Source organism: Lithobates pipiens, unplaced genomic scaffold (genome assembly GCF_037356315.1).
Source record: "Lithobates pipiens isolate NorthernLeopardFrog02 unplaced genomic scaffold, aLitPip1_a1.2 Scaffold_3, whole genome shotgun sequence".
NCBI classification, from domain to species: Eukaryota; Metazoa; Chordata; class Amphibia; order Anura; family Ranidae; genus Lithobates; species Lithobates pipiens.
The window spans coordinates 9,928,923-9,950,026 of record NW_027507790.1 but is presented as its reverse complement, the minus strand read 5'-3'; the positions used below and the strand labels follow the sequence as shown (position 1 = coordinate 9,950,026).

Below are 21,104 nucleotides of genomic sequence, written 5' to 3'. Positions count from 1 at the left end.
AATGGGACAGTTAGAAAATTTGTGTTTGATTAGCCATTCAGCTGCAGTACTGATCAGTATATTCTGGCAGTGGAGAAGTCCAGCTGTCAGAATATAATAGCGCAGTGGGGAGGATTCCGCCATACACCTTAAATGTGTGTATGGGGGATTCCTTGCATTGTTTCTTTTTTGATCAGCCGCCTAAGCATCATGGTCACAAGGCAAGGTCAGTGTGGGTGGCATAGAACCAGAAATTATGTCACAAGTCAAGGTCAGTTACAAAATAGAAGCAGCAGGCAGGATTAATGTGTCAATCACAGTGATTTGGCAAGAAAAAATGTGAACCTAAATAGATGATCAAATCACTGATTAACTACATCAGGGATGTGCAATTAGCGGACCTTCAGCTGAACTACAAATCCCATGAGGCATAGCAAGACACTAACATCCACAAGCATGGCACGCAGAGGCATGATAGGACTTGTAGTTTTGCAACAGCTGGAGGTCCGCTAATTGCTTATTCCTGCACTACATGATCAGATGCAGGTGAGACTAGTTCAGTTCAATTTAGCACCAGAGATGAGCACAGGCATGCTCAGATCCTAGTTTGAAGCTGCATAAGGCCTCTTTCACACGAACGATCCGTTCAGGGCCACCTGTCAGATTTTTAGGCGGACCTGAACGGATGCTCCATAGACCTCTATGGAGCATCGGATGTCACCGGTGACATGTCCGTTGACAACCTCCATCCAACCCGCTCCGATCCGAAAAAGTGTGACGGAGGAAAAAACTACTTTTCCATCCGTTGGCGGATTGGGCGACGATGGACTCTGCGGTCCATCGTCATCCAATCTCCCATAGGGGAGAGCGGCGCTCTGACAGGTCTGTCCCTGCACAGACGGACTTGTTATCTTCCTGCTCAGCAGGGATCGACGGAGCAATTCGACGGGGTGGATCATCACAGATCCGTGTGAAAGAGGCCTAAGCTATCCTGCCGGGAAGCTGTCACTGCGCATCACCAATCATAAACGGCCAAGGCATTCTCCGCTCTGCAGCTGATGGCTTCCTGGCAGGATAGCTCAGGCAAGTTCAGATTAGGATCTAAACACACCTGAGCTCCTCCTTATTCAGCCCAAAAATTAAAGTAAATGTTGCAGTGGTAGAACAGGTAATCCATGCTCCAGGCTGTGGGAAACCCGAGTTCAAGACCCAGGAGATGAATTTCCCAACATACAATCTCAGTTCAGGCACCTCCAAAAGCAAGCTGGCAATGACAGCTCCGATATTTATATTCTTGCTGGTTCCTTCAATACTGCTTTATTGTGCTATGAACTATAGACTCCAGACTATGAACTCCAGTCTGAAGCAAAGTTAAATGACTAACTGACAGCTCATGATTCTGACAATCACAGATTATTTATTACAAAGGTAATGACAGTACATGCATAAAAGAGGTGGTGTTGAAATAGAGAGAACACTTTTTTAGTGAATACAAACATCATTTGAATTTAGAAGAAAAACGAACAATCACTGACAAAAATAGTATCAGAATAAATAGTTTAAAACACATAATATATAAGGAGTCTATAGAATTTATACAGAGGCACACATCCCAACAAAAGGGAACTAGCTAGCAAGGCACTCCCTTTTACTATCAATGAAAAGGCACAATTACAAACCAAAATGTGAAAAAAAAATTTTTTTTATGTGCATACATAATACTTGCAACAATTACTGTATATATTATTGTTTCCCATTTACATGAACTATTAACATTCAGTTGAAAAATGAAATGAAATTCTTAGCTTGGCCTTGAGTGGGTGGTGGTCATTAATAATTTCTCCCATATGTATATACATCCTAAATGCTGCAGTTACATTTTGCATCATAAAGCACTCCTCTATGGGCCTCTTAGAACTAGGTTCAGTATATTACTAGGAGCCTGACTTCAGAAAAGAATCCAACCAACTACTATTTTCTTGTCCTATTGAGAGTACTAGGGGGAGATCGCAGTTGGGGGGGGGTCACAGAATTCAGACATCTAATAATCTATTGAAATGAGTTTCAGAGAGGCACACGGGGAAAGGTTTTCTAGTTAGCAAAGATAATAGTAGGTATATTGTGTTGTCTGCTCTTAGGTAAGATTTGTACAAGTTTATAATGGCAGACAGGTTTATTTTAAGTAAAAAAACATACGGAGGAATAAAACTGCTAATATGTGGAAACCTGATTGTTTTGTTTATATTTTGACAGAACCTTTTTAGGCCAAGTAGTACAATTAAGTGCAAAGTACACCTCTGCACCAATTTCCCAAAATAAGGCAAGAGTCATAATGCTAGAAAGTGATAAAAACAATACTGGGTGTATAAACAGGTTTCTACGTGTTAAAATGAAAGCAGTCACAACTCAAATATATTTGCTCTTGTTTACATCAGCTAGAATTGACAAAATAATAGTGGCCTCAGAATACATAACACGTTGTGTACCATCATCCGAACTGGATAGAATAGAGGTTTGAGGGTCTGGACCCTCAAACCTCTATTCTACATAAGCTAGAAAAAAAAAGATCAAAGCCAATTATTTAAAGAGTAACTCTACTTTTGATGAGAAAAACAAACAAACATTCCCCTATGTACATTGGAGTGATTTTAACAAACTTTGTTGCAGATTCCTACTTTATTCTGAAGCATACTTCCCAACTTTCTGAGATGGGAATGAGGGACGCCTATACGCAAAGGTATGTAGGCATAGGACACACGCCCCTGACATGCCCCCCTTAAAGGAGAATTGTACAAAAAAAATTATTGGTTTAATCCACAAGTATTTTTTTTAACCAGGACTATTCCTTTATTCTGGCTTTTGCAATTTACAAATGCAGAAATTTTAAAATTGGATAAAAGGTTTAGCCAGTGGCGGCCTGTACACTGTGGGCACACGGACGCCGCCCCACCGTCAATACACCCGGCCCCTTTCAGGACGCCTGACGCATGGATTCCCATGGTGGGGGTGGAAAGGGCTGCTATTTTTTGAAGCACCTGATTAGAGCCAGAGGCTCTAACAGGCTTCAGAATAGGGTGGGGTCGGGGTGCAAAGAGTGCGCCCTGATCCCACCCAATTGTGTGACGATAACTAATTAATTTTCACTATTTTCACACTAACCTTCCTCCCCACCAATCAGGAGGTAGGGCGCAGACCTGTTTCTTGATTGGCCAAAGCGCCAGGCCACCCTATTGGATGCCTGGCGCTTAGGAAGAGGAGCGGAGGACTCAGAGACACACACTGGAGCGGAGGTCGTGGTAAGTGGCACAATGTCAGAGCCGGGGGGGGGGAATTGGGGGTGCTGCCAGAACCGCAACCCAAGTGAGTGGGGGGGAGTCGGTGGGCACAGTGGCTGCATATGATGGGCACAAGTGGCTATGTTTGACGGGCACAGTGGCTGCGTTTGACGGGCACAGTGGCTGCGTTTGACGGGCACAGTGGCTGCGTTTGACGGGCACAGTAAGGCTGCAATTTATGGGGGGGTGGTTTCAGTATTTTTCCTTTTGTGCCCCCCCCCAAAAAAAAAATTTGAGCACCAGCCGTCACTGGGTTTAGCCCTGTAAAACACTTTTTGATAGATAAGCAGAGCAATAAATATACAACTATATAGATCTGAAGTATTACCTACTATATCTAAAACTTAAAAAAAAAAAACTTTTGGCAATAGATACATTTAAATGGTGAAGTAGCCATTTTAACATTTTTGTAGAAATAAACAGCTTAAAGCAGAGCTCCACCCAAAAGGGGACGTTCTGCTTTAAAGACTGTCCCCCGCTCTGATTGAAGAATTGGCATGTTTGAAAGGTACCCGCTCCCACTTGCGCCCCGACTGCCTAGGCGATCGGAAGCAGAAATTCTCCTTCCTCCCCCTTGCAGTCTTGTGGAACACGTGACAGGTCACAGAAGACTGCAGGACCATTCACAATGTGCAGCGCTTCTAGCGCATGCATAGTGGGCACCCGGTTGTGCAGACACAAGCTATCACAGCTGGGTCATCATAGTTAAGATGCCGGTGCAGAGGAAAAAAACAGTAGGTGAAACCTGCTGAGGTGAGAACACCGCTAGATCATGGAACATATACAGTGCTTTGAAAAAGTATTCATACCCCTTGAAACTTTCCACATTTTGTCATGTTACAACCAAAAATGTAAATTTATTTTATTGGGATTTTCTGTGATAGACCAAAACAAAGTGCCACATAATTGTGAAGTGGAAGGAAAATGGTAAATGGTTTTCAATTTTTTTTACAAATAAATATGTAAAAAGCGTGGCGTGCATTTGTATTCAGCGCCCCCCCCCCCGAGTCAATTCTTTGTAGAACAACCTTTTGCTGCTATTACAGCTGCAAGTCTTTTTGGGTATGTTTCTATCAGCTTTGCACATCTAGAGAGTGACATTTATGCCCATTCTTCTTTGTAAAATAGCTCCAGCTCTGTCAGATTGGATGGAGAGCATCTGTGAACAGCAATTTTCAAGTCTTGCCACAGATTCTCATTTGGATTTAGGTCTGGACTTTGACTGGGCCATTCTAACACATGAATATGCTTTGATCTAAACCATTCCATTGTAGCTCTGGCTGTATGTTTAGGGTCATTATCCTGCTGGAAGGTAAACCTCCACCCCAGTCTCAAGTCTATTGCAGACTAACAGGTTTTCTTCTAATATTGCCTTCTATTTAGCATGATCCATCTTCCTATCAACTCTGACCAGGTTCCCTGTCCCTGCTGAAGAAAAGCATCCCCACAACATGATGCTGCCACCACCATGTTTCACGATGGGGATGAGGTGTTCATGGGGGGATGTGCAGTGTTAATTTTCCGCCACACATAGCATTTTGCTTTTAGGCCAAAAAGTTAAATTTTGGCCTCATCTGACCAGAGCACCTTCTACGACGTTTGCTGTGCCCCCCACATGGCTTCTCACAAACTCGAAACAGATCTTCTCATGGCTTTCTTTCAACAATAGCTTTCTTCTTGCTACTCTTCCATAAAGGCCAGATTTGTGGGGTGCACGACTAATAGTTTTTCCCTCCTGAACTGTGGATCTTTGCAGCTCCACCAGAGTTACCATGGGCCTCTTGGCCGCTTCTCTGATTAATTCTCTCCTAGCCTGGCCTGTCAGTTTAGGTAGACGGCCATGTCTGGTAGGTTTGCAGTTGTCCTATACTCTTTACATTTTGGGATGATGGATTGAACAGTGCTCTGCGGGATGTTCAAAAGCTTTGGATATTTTTTTTTTATAACCTAACCCTGCTTTAAACTTTTCCACAACTTTTTCCTTGACCTGTTTGGTGTGTTCCTTGGCCTTCATGGTGCTATCGTTCTCTAACAAACCTCTGAGGGCTTCACAGAACAGCTGTATTTATACGGAGATTAGCTTACACACAGATGGGCTCTATTTACTAGTTAGGTAACTTCTGAAGGCAATTGATTCCACTAGATCTTAGTTAGGGGTATCAGAGTAAAGGGGGCTGAATATAAATGTACGTCACACTTTCAGATATTTATTTGTAAAACAAATAGAAAACCCATTCATCATTTTCCTTCCACTTCACAAATGCCACTTTGTGTTGGTCTATTGTATAAAATCCCAATAAAATAAATTTACATTTTTTGCTGTAACATGACAAAATGTGGAAAATTTCAAGGGGTGTGAATACTTTTTCAAGGCACTGTAAGTGGCTGCTTTTTAAAAGTCAGTAGCTACAGTTTTGTAGCTGCTGACTTGAATTTTTTTTACAGGAGACTGGAGCTTCTCTTTAAAGTGTATGTGTGGGTCTTCATTAGAAGACAGCAAAAATAGATGAGAGGATTGGGGAATATTTTTCTCTACCATTCCTATTTCTAGCACCCGATTTGCTATATAACTGCATACACACTTTAAAGTGTAAGTGTAGGCATAAAAAGCAGAAATACTTGTGTGAACTTTCCCTGACTGCCGAAAAATAAAAAACTAGTCCTGTTTAACGGTTTATCTATATGAAAGACTAAACTGTCTTTTTCGCCACTCAAAGCAATGCAGTTTGATCAAACTGCGTCCAACTACTGAAAGAACAGCAGCTTTACTGCTCTCATCCAATCAGCACACTCCATTTTTTTTCTTTGCTCAGATCCTTATTCAATACACTAAATACTGATTGGCTTACAATGCTTTCCCTTCCTTTGCCATTCTGAAAGATTATATACATTGGATTACAGAAGGCTAGTACAATACCAGGTTGAGGTACTATTTAAAATACATTTAAAGGATACATTCACCTTTGGGAACATGTTACATGTTTAACCCGATTTTAGAGTGGAACATGTAACATGCTCCCAGTGCAGCGGCCGTCTGCTGCCCCCCCCCCAGGGGCAGCAGTACAGGGAAACGTTCCCCGTACTAGCTGTCACTGTTTGAAAACAGTGCGGCCGTATGGGTTCCACCCACAGGGAGCCCCGCACGGCCTCAGTGACCTACTGATTGCTATTGCGATGCTTTACAGGCTCCTACTACAAAAAATAATAAATGCACATTTTTTTAACTGCAAAAAACGTGCATTTATTATTTTTTGGGGAAAAAGTAAACTTATCCTTTATTTTTTTAAATAAAAATAATGGTAGACTATTATATCTGCCAACGCTTACACTGTAACAAATTTTAATGATTCCTCACCTGTTCATTTCTTCTAACTTTGTATCAACTAGCTGTAGGAGCTGTTCATACATACATCTTGCTATATACATAATTTCAAACCAGGCGATTAAATGTAAGATTAACATTATTTCCACGGTGGTCGTTCTGTGATTGAACCTCTCCTAGCAGTTAGTCTTCCTGAGCAGCTTGCAGACCGAACAGTGTTCTTTTCAGATGAGCTACAGCGACCCCTTGCACTGGGTGAGGGACCAGCCACAGAGGGGCATCCTCCAGAGTCAGAGTCACTGTCTGGTGGTTTCCAGAAGTTTCCTTTCATCTTCTGTGTCTCTAAAGATCTGCTTTCATTGTCATGAGGATGTACAGCTTTGAGTGGAGTTTGTTTGGTATTTGGCTTGGAGTTCTGTGGCCATACTACTGGAGGTGGGCTCCAGAGTAGAGGACGAATCTTGAGGGTATCTTCTTTCTTTACCCATGGTGCTTCCCAACCACATTCTTCCACCTTTGATCCAAACAGTGACTCGTCACAATATGAAGGTGAGCGGTTCTTTACCCTGAATTAGAGGGAAATATAATAAACAACATACATACAGTACATTAGTGCTCATACTGATTGCCAGCCCCATCTAGAACTGTTGTTTCAGCATTCAACCTTTAGGGCCAGTTCACACCAGACACAGTTCCGTTCAGTTCCGTGTGCTTTTTTCCTGCACTAAAAACGCATGCACAGTGTTTTCCATGTATTCCAATGACTCTAGTTCACACCATGCAGTCAGTTTCTGGTAAGTTTCTGGTGCAGAAACTGACTGGAACTGACTGTATTGGTGCAGAAAAAACGGAACTGCATGGAACTGCATCTGACGTGAACTGGCCTTTTATACCTATGCAAGCTGAATTATGAAATATTTGCCCTTCCCCTTTTTTGACTTTACTTATTTTCTCTAGAGAAGGTGAACTTCTCCACTGCAAAAGGCACTTTTCAGTTTAACTGACCACCATTTAAAGAATCCTAGTGGGTCATATTGAGAGGGTTTGGCACAAGTGCACACAATGAGACTCCAGCTTCAGAGTGGATCCCCATAGGTACAGGCAAAGGGTAAGGTGCAGCAGGCTTTGGATTCTCTCTTGGAATTTTAGTCAGAAAATTAAAACCTGCTAGATCACTTCAGACTAGCATCTTTTGCAGGTATAGCTATGTAAAACATTACAAATACAGTAAGTGTCTATACAGTTTCAATTCCAGTAATATAAAATGTCACCCTGCTGTGCACATGCTCAGTTGCTCTCTGTCAGGGCTAGACTCAGCCCTTCCTCCTCTGAGCTGGCCGCTCAGCTGTCGGCTAATTGCCAGCTCCTATCTCTCCACAGTTACTCAGCTGTTGATGATATCCTGTTTGTCAGTCCTGCCTCTTTCACACTACCGATCCGTTACGGTCCGCCTGTCAGTTTTTTAGGCGGACCTGAACGGATGCTCCATAGAAGTCTATGGAGCGTCGGATGTCAGCTGTGATACGTCCGCTGACATCTGACCCACTCCGATCCGAAAAAGTGTGACGGAGGAAAAACCTACTTTTTCATCCGTCATCGGATCGGATGACGACGGACTCTGCGGTCCGTCGTCATCCAATGTGCCATAGGGGAGAGCGGTATTCTGGCAGGTCCATCCCTGCGCAACGTGCAGAGATAGACCTGTCATCTTCCTGATCAGCGGAGATTGACAGAGCGATCCCCGCTGAGCAAGCGGATATCCACGGGGCGGATCATGTGAAAGGACCCTAAGCCATCCAGTCCAGAGGAGCTCTGCCTTCGCCTTGGTGACATCACAGAAACTATCTCCTGTGATCCTGTTAAAGACTTGCTTTGCTGACATCCCTTTTGGCTCCAGATCCTGCTGTTCCACTAAATTGATCCCCGACTTCTGGCTTGGCTGACTATCCTTCCGGTTATTGAACTTTGACTGTGTTTGTTCTTTTTACTTTTATTATTAAACAAGTGTGATTTAACTGTACTTCTGTCTCAGCCTGATTTCATGGTTTCTGACACTCTCTATTTTTAGGTACTGCTAAATTTGTAGAGGCTGGTCTGCTGCTGACAGCCTTAAAGTATAATTAAACCCACTATCCTTTACAGCCAAGGAAGCTGCTTCCGTTTGATCTGCAACTGCCATGATGCTGCACATGTAATCAGTTACGACACTAGTCATCTGATGATTTGACAGTTTGGTTGAGGACACAAGCAAATGTGACAGTTCGCAATCCCAACATTCCAGGAATGTAATTTTTTTGAAACTGTTAAATCAATGGGTTTGGTTCCTCTTTATGATTTACTTCTTTTCAGGGGCCCTGGACTTCAGCAAAATGGCACCCTCTGCCAAGAAGAAACAGGAGCAATGCTAGAGGCAAATTACAGCACACACTATACCCTTGAACACATGGTCGGAGATTCCGACAACCAAATTAGTCTGATTTTGTCCGTCGGATCTTGTCCGAAACTGTTGCATACACACGGTCGGACAAAGTTGTCGAAAAATCTGATCTTTCAGAACGTGATGACGTAATTTCGTTACGATGGGACTACGTTCAGGCTAGTAGCCAATAGCTTTGATGTAGGAATTTGATCTGAGCACGCGTGGCACTTTGTCCGATCGGAATTCTCTACATATGATCGGAGTATGTCCTATCCGACCAGTTTGTCGGAAAATATTTCCAGCAAGTTGGAAAATTTTGTCCGACGGATATTCCGACGGAAACAGTCCGATGCATACCACACACAGTCGGATTATCTGACAACGCGGTCCGATAGAACACATTCCGATGGATTCTCCGACCGTGTGTACAAGGGCTAATTTTTGTAGCATAATTATTCATGTGGAATGTATGTTCCTTGCTATATATCATTATTTCTTATCAAGTTGTTAAGGGTAAAGTTCTGCTTTAAACAGTCTTGCCTGTACTCAGAGCTTCAGAAGGTCAGACATCAACCAAAACCTGAAATTTGCTAATTCCCCGACTTCACCCATTACACAAACAGCAGATGAGAGCCCTGAGCCTCTGTTTCAGCAATGGCAGCTTCCATATTTCTATCCTGATCAGTTCCTTTGAACTACTGCAATTGAAGTCCTGTTGTTTTGAAACAGTTACAATGAGATGTACAGTACCCAGCTGTTGTCTAGGGAATGGGTTATTGATCTGGAGATGGTGTCCAGTAAAGTCTGAGTTATACCAAACCATATTGGTTCCCCCATTGTAGACATATATGTATTTTCTGCCTTCTACATTGGCCAGCTAATAGGGCAGTGCTAGGAGCAATGATGATATCCAAACTTTTTTTAGTAGCTACCAGTAGCCTTTTTTTTCCTAAATCCTAAAAGGATAAATTCTTGTTATCACAATGATTCTTGCTCTATAGATGATTGAATTGAAGAAGAAATGCCTACCTGTAATATATTTTCTTTCGGGGTGTTCCTTGTGGGGTGCAGCTAGTCCTGCTGATGGTATGACCTTTAGACTCCTTTTCCTCTTCTGGGCGCCATGAAAGTGATACCTGACCTGGAGAACCTGTGGTCCACTGAAGGGCTGGATCTACTTTGCCCCCAAAGCTGCCAAAGAGGGTCTCATCCACAAAGGAATTAGAGGCTTTAAATCTATACGCACTTCTAGTCTTTCTTGGAGGAAATGAGGTACGATGTCCCGTGATGGAAAGGTCCAGAGACATATCTACAGTAATCATAAAACCAAGCCAGAGGACCTAAAAATGGTACATAGAAGGTAAAAATGAGTATCACAATTCAGAACCTCTAATAGGCCTGATTCAAAGTAATGTGCAATTCTGAAAAATTTTACTACACTATATTAATATGTAGTATAAAATATTTCTACATATTTCTACAAATTATCAGTCAAAATAATAGAATAAACTACATCAAATCAAAAACATTGTACCATGCCCAAGGCCATTATCAAGTGTAAACAATTAGAATATAATAGATTACAATAGAATATAATAAACTAAATATCCAAGGTTACAACATTGCAATCCCTTCACCTGAACACTTGTATGTAAGCTTCTCAGCCTCCGCCCACAGCTTAAAAAATCTTCTTTTTACATTAAAATACTGCCACTATATACCATTTTGGATGATCTGTATACCATGGTTACATGATAAACTGCACAGTTTTTTCAGTGCTGAGAGTTCAGGAAGGAGGAGATTTTCACTGCATGTGTAATGTCAATATCATGTGACCTGGCTAGCTCTGAGAACAAGAAACCGTTCTCTCCAGCATAGCTGACTTTCCCCAGATAGACAGGACCGATTCTGCTAAGGTGGACAGATTGTGGGACTTGTGGAAGGCAGATGTACCTGACCTGGATAAATCGGACTGGGAGGACTGCCTGGTGGATAGCGCAGCTACTCCGATATCCTCCAGGGAAAGGTTGATTCAAGTCAAATTCCTACAAAGGGTCTACTACACTCCCCAGAGGCTCCATAAAGTTTATCCCCAGCGACCACAGGACTGCCCCAGATGCAAACATTCTGTGGGCACGTATATACATATGTTCTGGAGCTGTCCTAAAATCGCTAAGTACTGGGCTGAGATAGTGGACTCTTAATGGCCGTCTCCAGCTAGAGCTCCCCCTGTCACCGGAGCTGGCTTTACTAGGGGTTCAGGATGATGATCAAAGACCTAGACATACCAAATTACTGCTGACTTACCTCTTTTTCTATGCTAAGAGGGAAATTCTATTGCGTTGGAACGCCCCCTCTCCCCCTAAGGTTTCAATGTGGGAAAAGTCGATTAATGCTGTGCTCCCGTTGTACAAACTCACTTATATAAATAGGAATTGCCCCCAAAAATTCTCCAAGGTATGGCAGCCATGGATGGCCTAAAGGGTGGGGTTCATGTAGGGGGGGGGGGTTGGACCCCCGCATTACACTTTTATTGGAGATGGGGATGATGGACGCATGGGGGGAAACAAGGGTTAGTCGCTCCTGTATCTGTACTACGGCTTGAAACCTGATATATATGGATAAGGACTAATGTCTTATGTTGTGCATTTACCTAATCTGCCTAACAAATGTACCTATACTATGTTTGTGATTTGGTCCATGTTGGACAACTGTTGTATTATGCCTTAATTGTTTGCAATAAAGGAACATTCTGGTTCGTTAAAAAAAAAAAAAAAAAAAAAAAAAAAGAATATACTCATATCAATCGGTCAACTTGGATACAACCAGCCTTTTGGATTTTACATGTGATTATCGCTAGCGGCTGTTATAGCTAGCAACAATCACTATGTTCTCCCAGCAGGGACAGCTTCCCATGGTTGCAGGAAAAAAACTTTTCTCAGTCTATGGCCAGCCTTATTGTTGTCCTCTTGTTTTCCCTATATTTGAGTCTGATACTTCAATTTAACTGTGTGGGGTTTGATATTTCCTGTCCTGTTAACTGACGGACCTCATGCAATAAGGCCAATTTACTAAAAAAGTTGATCTTCACCAATTGCTAAACATGCTTAACTGCATCAAATAGCAGAGCCTTGTAAGCCTGTATGTCCACAAAGTGTATAAACTTCCATTGCAGATACAGGGTGCCTGTAAGTACATGAGGCCTACTTAAAAAGTGGTTATGAAGCCACTGTATCATTAACATCCCATCCCCTCTGTTAGTTAACATTATGTGTCTTAGTGTCTGTGCTGAATAAAAATAAATTAAAAAAAAGACGTTTTATACCTTATATCAGAGTAACTCCCGGCGCTCACGTGTCTCCTTGGCTCTCTCCTCTCCCTGGCTGACAGCTATAGTTGGAGGGGCTGAGAACTCCTGCTGATGTCAGCCGGGGAAGAGAGGAGGAGAGAGCCGAGTAGTCACAAGAGAGAGACGCTCTGAGATAAGGTATAAATCTGCTTTTTTTTTCAGCACAGACACTAGGACACATATTGTTAGCCAACAGAGGGGATGGGATGTTTATAATACAGATATTATAGCAGCAGGAAGCGAAGCAGAGTGGCACAGACTAGCTGACAGGCACGGAGGGGATGGGCGAGAACAGAGCATAAATGGAAATGGTAATTATTGGTTATCCTCGCGCTACAATGGGTAAACAAAAGAGCTAATATGGTTGCAGCAAAACACCGACAGAGGTGCAAACCCTCCCCTCAGATTATGATAGTGATACAAAAATGGTGTTGCGCTCCACACAAGAACTAAATTAAATTCAATAGTGGTGAATAAATAATCGCATACAAGATCTAAAACACACCCATGCGATTATTACAGATCAATTGATTATATCAATACCCTATATACATAAAATCATTATAAAGTGACCAGTATAAATATTCAAGTAGTACACATATTCCTAGTAAAGTGCAAGTGAAACAATAGGTAGCAAAGTCACAAATAGTACTGATAACAATACAGAAAGTGTACGATCCAAAATATGTCTCAATCCGTAAAGTGCATCCAAGTGAAACAAATATTAAAAAATATATACGTAAGAAAATATAAGAGTAAAAATCAGTAAATAAATAGACAAAAAAGTAAAAATAGATATAAAAACACAATCCAAAAAAAATTCTTAAGGTGTCTCTATTTATAGAAAAAATGGCAATCCGTATCAGGTCATGCAAATAAGTGAGTCCACGCTGTGCTGTGTAATAGACTAGTTCTGTGAACAAACACGGGATAATTCCACCGGTGATCTCCCAAATCCTCAAGACAGGTGCTCACACACTGAGTGCAGTGGGTACCTTACCTCACTGCTGTCAGTTAAACAGCAATACGTTCCAATGGTTAGAGTGTATGTTCTCAGCTGGTATAGATATCCCAGGCAATCCCCTCTAGGTACTCAGCCATGGACCATAGATCACACTCGGAAAAAAGAGAAGGGGCTCCAATAGTGAAGTAATGTCAGACAGGTTTTATTATAAAAGGGACATAGTCCTGGGTACTCACATTTAGTAGCACAATTAATAGCGAAAATTACAGCTAAAGACGAACGGACTCCTCGTTCGTACCCCGGACGTCGCTTCCGGTATCCTCCTAAGCCAATCCTACGCGTATCGTCATTGATCACGTGACTTCATTAAGTCAGTGTGTGAGCACCTGTCTTGAGGATTTGGGAGATCACCGGTGGAATTATCCCGTGTTTGTTCACAGAACTAGTCTATTACACAGCACAGCGTGGACTCACTTATTTGCATGACCTGATACGGATTGCCATTTTTTCTATAAATAGAGACACCTTAAGAATTTTTTTTGGATTGTGTTTTTATATCTATTTTTACTTTTTTGTCTATTTATTTACTGATTTTTACTCTTATATTATATTTTCTTATGTATATATTTTTTAATATTTGTTTCACTTGGATGCACTTTACGGATTGAGACACATTTTGGATCGTACACTTTCTGTATTGTTATCAGTACTATTTGTGACTTTGCTACCTATTGTTTCACTTGCACTTTACTAGGAATATGTGTACTACTTGAATATTTATACTGGTCACTTTATAATGATTTTATGTATATAGGGTATTGATATAATCAATCGATCTGTAATAATCGCATGGGTGTGTTTTAGATCTTGTATGCTATTATTTATTCACCACTATTGAATTTAATTTAGTTCTTGTGTGGAGCGCAACACCATTTTTGTATCACGACAACAGAGCATAGCTGCGGCTGATGGAGGCACGTAAACTGACCATGGTGTCAGGGCTCAGCAGCTATGATGAACCGTGGTCAGTTTACAGAAGAGAGGGCATAACCAGGCAGAATTAGCTAGGTTTTTTTAGATTAAACAAGGGTAGGTAGCGTCCCGAGCCGCCATTGGGGCAGGTAGCGTCCCGAGCCGCCATTGGGGCAGGTAGCGTCCCGAGCCGCCATTGGGGCAGGTAGCGTCCCGAGCCGCCATTGGGGCAGGTAGCGTCCCGAGCCGCCATTGGGGCAGGTAGCGTCCCGAGCCGCCATTGGGGCAGGTAGCGTCCCGAGCCGCCATTGGGGCAGGTAGCGTCCCGAGCCGCCATTGGGGCTGGTAGAGTCCCGAGCCGCGACTGGGGTAGGTAGAGTCCCGAGCCGCGACTGGGGTAGGTAGAGTCCCGAGCCGCGACTGGGGTAGGTAGAGTCCCGAGCCGCGACTGGGGTAGGTAGAGTCCCGAGCCGCGACTGGGGTAGGTAGAGTCCCGAGCCGCGACTGGGGTAGGTAGAGTCCCGAGCCGCGACTGGGGTAGGTAGAGTCCCGAGCCGCGACTGGGGTAGGTAGAGTCCCGAGCCGCGACTGGGGTAGGTAGAGTCCCGAGCCGCGACTGGGGTAGGTAGAGTCCCGAGCCGCGACTGGGGTAGGTAGAGTCCCGAGCCGCGACTGGGGTAGGTAGAGTCCCGAGCCGCGACTGGGGTAGGTAGAGTCCCGAGCCGCGACTGGGGTAGGTAGAGTCCCGAGCCGCGACTGGGGTAGGTAGAGTCCCGAGCCGCGACTGGGGTAGGTAGAGTCCCGAGCCGCGACTGGGGTAGGTAGAGTCCCGAGCCGCGACTGGGGTAGGTAGAGTCCCGAGCCGCGACTGGGGTAGGTAGAGTCCCGAGCCGCGACTGGGGTAGGTAGAGTCCCGAGCCGCGACTGGGGTAGGTAGAGTCCCGAGCCGCGACTGGGGTAGGTAGCGTCCCGAGCCGCGATTGGGGTAGGTAGCGTCCCGAGCCGCGATTGGGGTAGGTAGCGTCCCGAGCCGCGATTGGGGTAGGTAGCGTCCCGAGCCGCGATTGGGGTAGGTAGCGTCCCGAGCCGCGATTGGGGTAGGTAGCGTCCCGAGCCGCGATTGGGGTAGGTAGCGTCCCGAGCCGCGATTGTGGTAGGTAGCGTCCCGAGCTGCGATTGGGGTAGGTAGCGTCCTGAGCTGCGATTGAGGTAGGTAGAATCCTAAACTGTGTTTAAGCTCTGACTAGAGCTCACACAGAGATGTCCCTCTTCTCTCCCAGCAGCTTCATGGCCAGGCAGGGCAGTGAAGGGTTTACAGCTGAGGAGGGGCACTAAAGTTAATGTGTTTCTTTCCCTGCATTGACCACACACAGGCTCACTGCTAAGTTGCCAAGTCTCAGACAGTGAGCAAAGGCCTGCTATGGTGGAGCTCTTCTGTATCTTTCCTGAATGGAGGCGCAGTGTTGGTAGTGGGAAGTCAGCACAGGAGAGGAATTGAGGGTAGGACCCGGGGGATTCCCGGATAACCAAACAATCATCTGTCCCAACACCTAGTACCCACTAATATTACCTTCCAGCTCAGCTCCGGGCTCCCATGGTGATGACACAAACACCTCCCGCCCGGCAGCGCCCAATCACCCCGGGAGGGTCCGACTCACAGCCTCTCCTATCCTAATACACACTCAGCTCCTCCGTGCCCCCCCGGGACCCGGCTCTCATTATCCTCGCTCAGCTTCGGCCTGACATTAGGAAGATGAAAGCCAAACACCATAGCTAGAGAGAGCGGAAGAAACAACCACCCTCCGTGTTGTAAGTCCAATGGTACAGTCCGGGAAGTCAGTCACATCATCACTTCCGGGTGCAGGGGAAACACGTGTGTGATCTGTAGAAGTCGGGGATCGTGTGGGACCTGCCAGGGCTGATCAGAACTGTAGGCATGGCACAGAAGAAGAGGAAGGGGCACCGGGCACGGAAACCGGCTAAAGACCGAGGAGGAGAGGACAGCGACACCGGGGAGTTTGATGTCACAGCTGGGGTCCCCGAACAGGATGAAGTGGTGAGAGCCTGAAATGAGTAGGAACGATCACCCCATAGACGTGTTCACCTGGATCTGATCTCTGTGCACTCAGGGAACCGTCATCAACCCAGACAGGAAATATAGGAAATCTGTGCTTTTTCATATATGTAGCTATTTTGTTTGGTCGTTCTTTTTGGATCTTGTAAAAAAGAGTTTAAAGGCCTAAAAGTTTGTTTTAGGCCTCTTACACTTGATACTCCTGTTTGAGCATCTACTGTTTCAGACCGTTTTTTTTTTGTATGTCTTTGCGGCTATTTACATGCATTTTTGTGCATATATGCTTGCGCAATTTTGTGCGCACGTGTGCATTTTCGTGTGCGAAAATGTATTCTCACGTTCTTGTTCTTCACAATATGTAAATGGACATTTGCGCACATGAGGTGTAAACTACTGACCAAAAAAGGTGATTTTTATTTTTTTTCTAAAGATTGCACAACACTTGTTTACGCATCTGTGTACATAGGCACATCACAATTAATGGGCTTTATTTTAGCCCGCAAAAAAAAAAAAAAAAAAAAAAAAAAAGCTGTACTGAGCTTTTTCAAGCTCCAGTGTGCAAGAGGCCTTACTGTTTGAGTTTTGTAGAAGAGAGTTCACTTCACTTCCTGCAGAAAAGAGGGGAAACTTTGTGCTTACTGAGTTGTCACCAGTAGGGTTGCACTGATACCGAGTATTTGCACAGGTATCGGTACTCGGGCAAATGCTCGATGGCTGAAACCGATACTTTCAGGCTCGGTTCTTTGAGTCGTCAGTGGGGATGAACAAATGTTCCTCTGTTTAACCCCTTATTAACCCTTAATTTACTCTAATTAGCCCCCTATTCTCCATTCAATTATTCCTGCTTTTTTTTTTTTTTTTTTTTTCCACGTCTAATTTATAAACAATAAAAACTTTTTTCGGTTAGTGAATATTTTCACACAAATATATTAACATGTATTTACACATTTCACATTAAAGCGCAAAATTAAAAAAACAAAATCAATTTGTTTAATTTGTAAATTACTTTTCAATGCTTTGCTGACAGCTGAAGTGTAAACAAAACAGTTGCGGTTGGTATCGGTGAGTACTAAAAAAAAAAAAAAGTATTCGTACTCGTCAAAAAAAAATGGTATCAGTGCGTCATTAGGAATGTTCAAACACCAGTCCATACCCACCTGATTTATCCTGCCAGGAAGCTGTCAAAGCGGACAACCAATCATAGGCTGCAGAAGTATGCCTCTCCTTTCAGCTGTGCCTATTCAAACAGCTGGTCGGCATTAGGGATGTACCGATACCATTTCTTACAATGAGTACAAGTACTGATACACTTTTTTTTTTTTTTTTTGTACTCAATACCAATTACTGATACCTACCGCAACTGTTTTGTTATAACGTCAGCTGTCAACAACGGTACAAAGCATTGAAAAGTTATTTACAAATCCAAATTTTTTCTTTTTTTTTTAATTTATCACTTTTTCAATGTGAAATGTGTAAATATGTTGGTGAAAATATATATATATATATATATATATATATACACACACACACACACACACACACACACACACACACACACACACACACACACACACACACACACACACGGTTTTAATTGTTTATAGAATAGATGTGAACAAAATAAAAAAAATAAAAAAAAAAAAGCAGCAAAATAATTAAATGGAGAATAGGGAGTTAAGACTGATTAGAGTGAATTAAGGGGTTAAACAGAAACATTTGTTAATCCCTTTGATCTGCAGATGAAGAAACAGAATTATACAAAAAGAAACAATGTTTCTTTTTATTTTTCAGGGCTGAGCAATGTTGGTAATAAACATTGCCGGCTGCTTTTTTTTTTTTTGACAGCTCCAATTACCGAACTTCTTTAACACTGGGGAGATCCACTGACAGCTCAAAGAGCCGAGCCTAACAGTATCGGTTTCAGGTATTGGTGCATTTGCACAAGTACTGATACTCGGTATTGGCACTGATACTAGTATAGGTGCAACCCTAGTTGGCATGCTTGAACTGCCTATGATTTGTTGTCTGCTTTGACAGCTTCCTGGCAGGAAAGCTTAGGTGGGCTTGGATCCATGTCTGAACACTTCTTAGCTCATCCCTAGGTTACCAGAAGCGGCAACAACAAAAAAAAAATTCCTTCTGTTCTGGTGACAGCTCTTTGGCCAGATCACAGTTACACATGTAATATGCGCTAATCCATTACAGTGCCATTGAACGCTCTAAAACAAGGCTTTCTCCGATTGGATGAGATGAAGTTGGCATCATGATATCCACCTCATCCATTCAGAGAACATCTTCCATGCATTCAATAATACAAGGTGTTCTCTTAATGGCAGCAGTGCCGAGTGAGTAAGGCAGCCCCTCAGCACTGGACTCGGAAGATTTCTGCTATCACCATAGTAGTGGCAGCTACTACAGTGATTTGCAGCTTCGACAGGGATCAGTCAGGTATGAGGTATGCATCCAAGGTGGACCAATGTCACTCTGTAATAAGAATCATACCTAGAGTTGTAATCTTCATATATTGGCCATAGGACTGAAATGTAGGTGTTAAAGGGGTTGTAAAGTTGTTTATATATATATATATATATATATATATATATATATATATATATATTATTAAAAAAAATTTTTATATAACAAACATGTTATATTTACCTCCACTGTGCAGCTCGTTTTTAGAGTGGCCCCGAACCTGCTCTTCTGGGGTCCCTCGGCGGCTGTCTCTGCTTCCTCCCGCAAGTACTTCTCACGTTCATGTGAGCTCCCTCGCATGGTGAGAAGCACTTGCAGGCGCGCTCCCATGATACAGCCGGCGGCTATAGCCGCTCGCTGTATCACTCGGCCCCGCCCCCATCGCGCCGCGTCATTGGATGTGATTGACAGCAGTGCGAGTCAATGGCTGCACTGCTTTCAATCCAGCCAATCAGCGGCCTGGTTGAGTAGCGAAGAGGACGTCGGGGGCGAGCGTGGGACTTTCGAGGGATCAGGAAAGTAAAACGGGGGGCTCCGGGTGCCGGTACTGTGAGAGGTTTTTTCACCTTAATGCATAGAATACAATACAATTCAAGACAGAGGGCCCTGCTCGTTAGAGCTTACAATCTAGGAGACTCATCCCCCTCCCTTCCTGGCAAACTCACGAGAGAGCTTTGTATGATGCCATAAGCCAGGGGTGCCCAACCAGTGGCCCGGGGGCCACATGTGGCCTGCGAAGCCCTCTGATGTGGCCCGCGACCTCCTGATCTGGGATAGAATAGAAAGAATACTGTTATTAAAGGTCAGTTTATTACTAAAATCACAGTTTATATATGGGCATATCTTTTCTGCAGTGAGTACTGGGCTGCTTTCAAACTGATCCGCAGGTGCAGAGTAGTTTACCTGCAGGTTACCTGCACTGAGCCATAGACTTCTATTATTACCTGCAAATTTGGTGAGCTTTCTGAAAGTGCACCAAACCTGCAGAATATAATAGAAGTCTATGGCAAACTCTAGGAAAGCCAAAGGAACACTGCGTTGCACACATGGTGCGGGTAAACTGCAGCACATCAGTGCGAAAGCAGCCTTGGACCCCTTTCACACGGTCAGTCTGACCAATTGGACCCGCCATTCACCTCTAAGTAGTGGCAGACATAAACCGACTTGTGTTCTACCTCCACTACGATCTGCCAAAAAATATTGTGGGCTGCGTCTGTGCAAATGCAGGGTGGACACGGGCATGCCATTCACCTACTCCACTCATTGTGGCCCGTGACCGGTTACCAAGTCGCTTAAGTGGCCCTCACTCTTCAAAAGGTTGGCCACCCCTGCCATAAGCCTTGGCTAATGACCAGACAGTAAACAGGAAGTGGGCTGTATAAGGTATTTACTGGCAGAAGAAAATGTTTTACTATCCAAAGTTAAAACCACAACAAGGGCAGAAGATTTAATAGATGGAAAGTTGAAAAAAAAAATGACTGAAGGTCCGCTTTAAGGATTGTGTGGGATGGAGTGATGTTGTCAATACAGGGAAGTGCACAGATTAGCACATTTATATGCCTTGGGTTTTTGTGGTCCTGTTGTGCACAAGACAATGTTGCGAAAAGGTATTAGGAAGCTGTGTCAGCTGCCTTTTTATTTTAAACCTTTTGGTTTGCTTTTAAAGTGGTTGTAAAGGCTGAAGGTAAAAACCTTCTTTGTAGCTGCCCCGCTAATACTTGCCTGAGCCCCATCTCAGTACAGCAATGTGCATGAGGGCAGCGGCTCTCCCAGGTCTCTGCCTTCTCATTGGGTTAGACACAGTAATGGTAGCCATTGGATCCTGCTGTTGTCAATCATATCCATTGAGGGTGAGGCCAAGCTGCACTCTGAGTGCACCCATTGCAAGTGACTTGCCATGGGGCCATTTGGCAAGGGGGAGGGTCCAGGAGTTCCAGCGGGGGACCTGAGAAGAGGAGGATCGGGACTGCTCTATGCAAAACCACTGCACAGAGCAGGTAAGTATAACATGTCAATTAGTTAAAATAATTAGTTAAAAAAAAAAAAGAGCCTTTACTAGAACTTTAAGGCCTCTTTCATATGGACGGTAAGAACAGATTGTTCTCAATTAAGACCCACCTTTAATCTTATCATACAGCCAGAGTGTGCTGTACACATGCTGTGGGGCTTGGCATCATGGCAGCAGGAAATGTAACATAGCTTGTTGAGTTGACCA

At 43.7% G+C, this 21,104-nt stretch overlaps 2 protein-coding genes across 3 annotated transcripts in view; one reads left to right on the top strand and one right to left on the bottom strand.

Annotated features, from left to right (window-relative positions):
* Positions 1–1,376: 1,376 nt before the first annotated feature.
* Positions 1,377–16,133, bottom strand: RITA1 (RBPJ interacting and tubulin associated 1). Its single transcript, XM_077461255.1, has 3 exons — positions 15,911–16,133; positions 10,085–10,395; positions 1,377–7,202 (listed from the first exon to the last, which is right to left on the bottom strand). The coding sequence occupies exons 2-3, from the start codon at positions 10,375–10,377 to the stop codon at positions 6,776–6,778; spliced, it is 720 nt and encodes a 239-aa protein (XP_077317381.1). The 5' UTR covers positions 10,378–10,395; positions 15,911–16,133; the 3' UTR covers positions 1,377–6,775.
* A 53-nt stretch (positions 16,134–16,186) lies between these two features.
* Positions 16,187–21,104, top strand: part of DDX54 (DEAD-box helicase 54) — a 40,073-nt gene continuing 35,155 nt past the window's right edge. The window contains exon 1 of one of the 2 annotated variants that reach the window (XM_077461253.1): positions 16,187–16,396. In XM_077461253.1, the coding sequence (XP_077317379.1) occupies positions 16,277–16,396 (120 nt within the window). In that variant the 5' untranslated portion in view covers positions 16,187–16,276. The remainder of the gene's footprint in view (positions 16,397–21,104) is intronic. The other variant, XM_077461254.1, reaches the window with a different exon arrangement.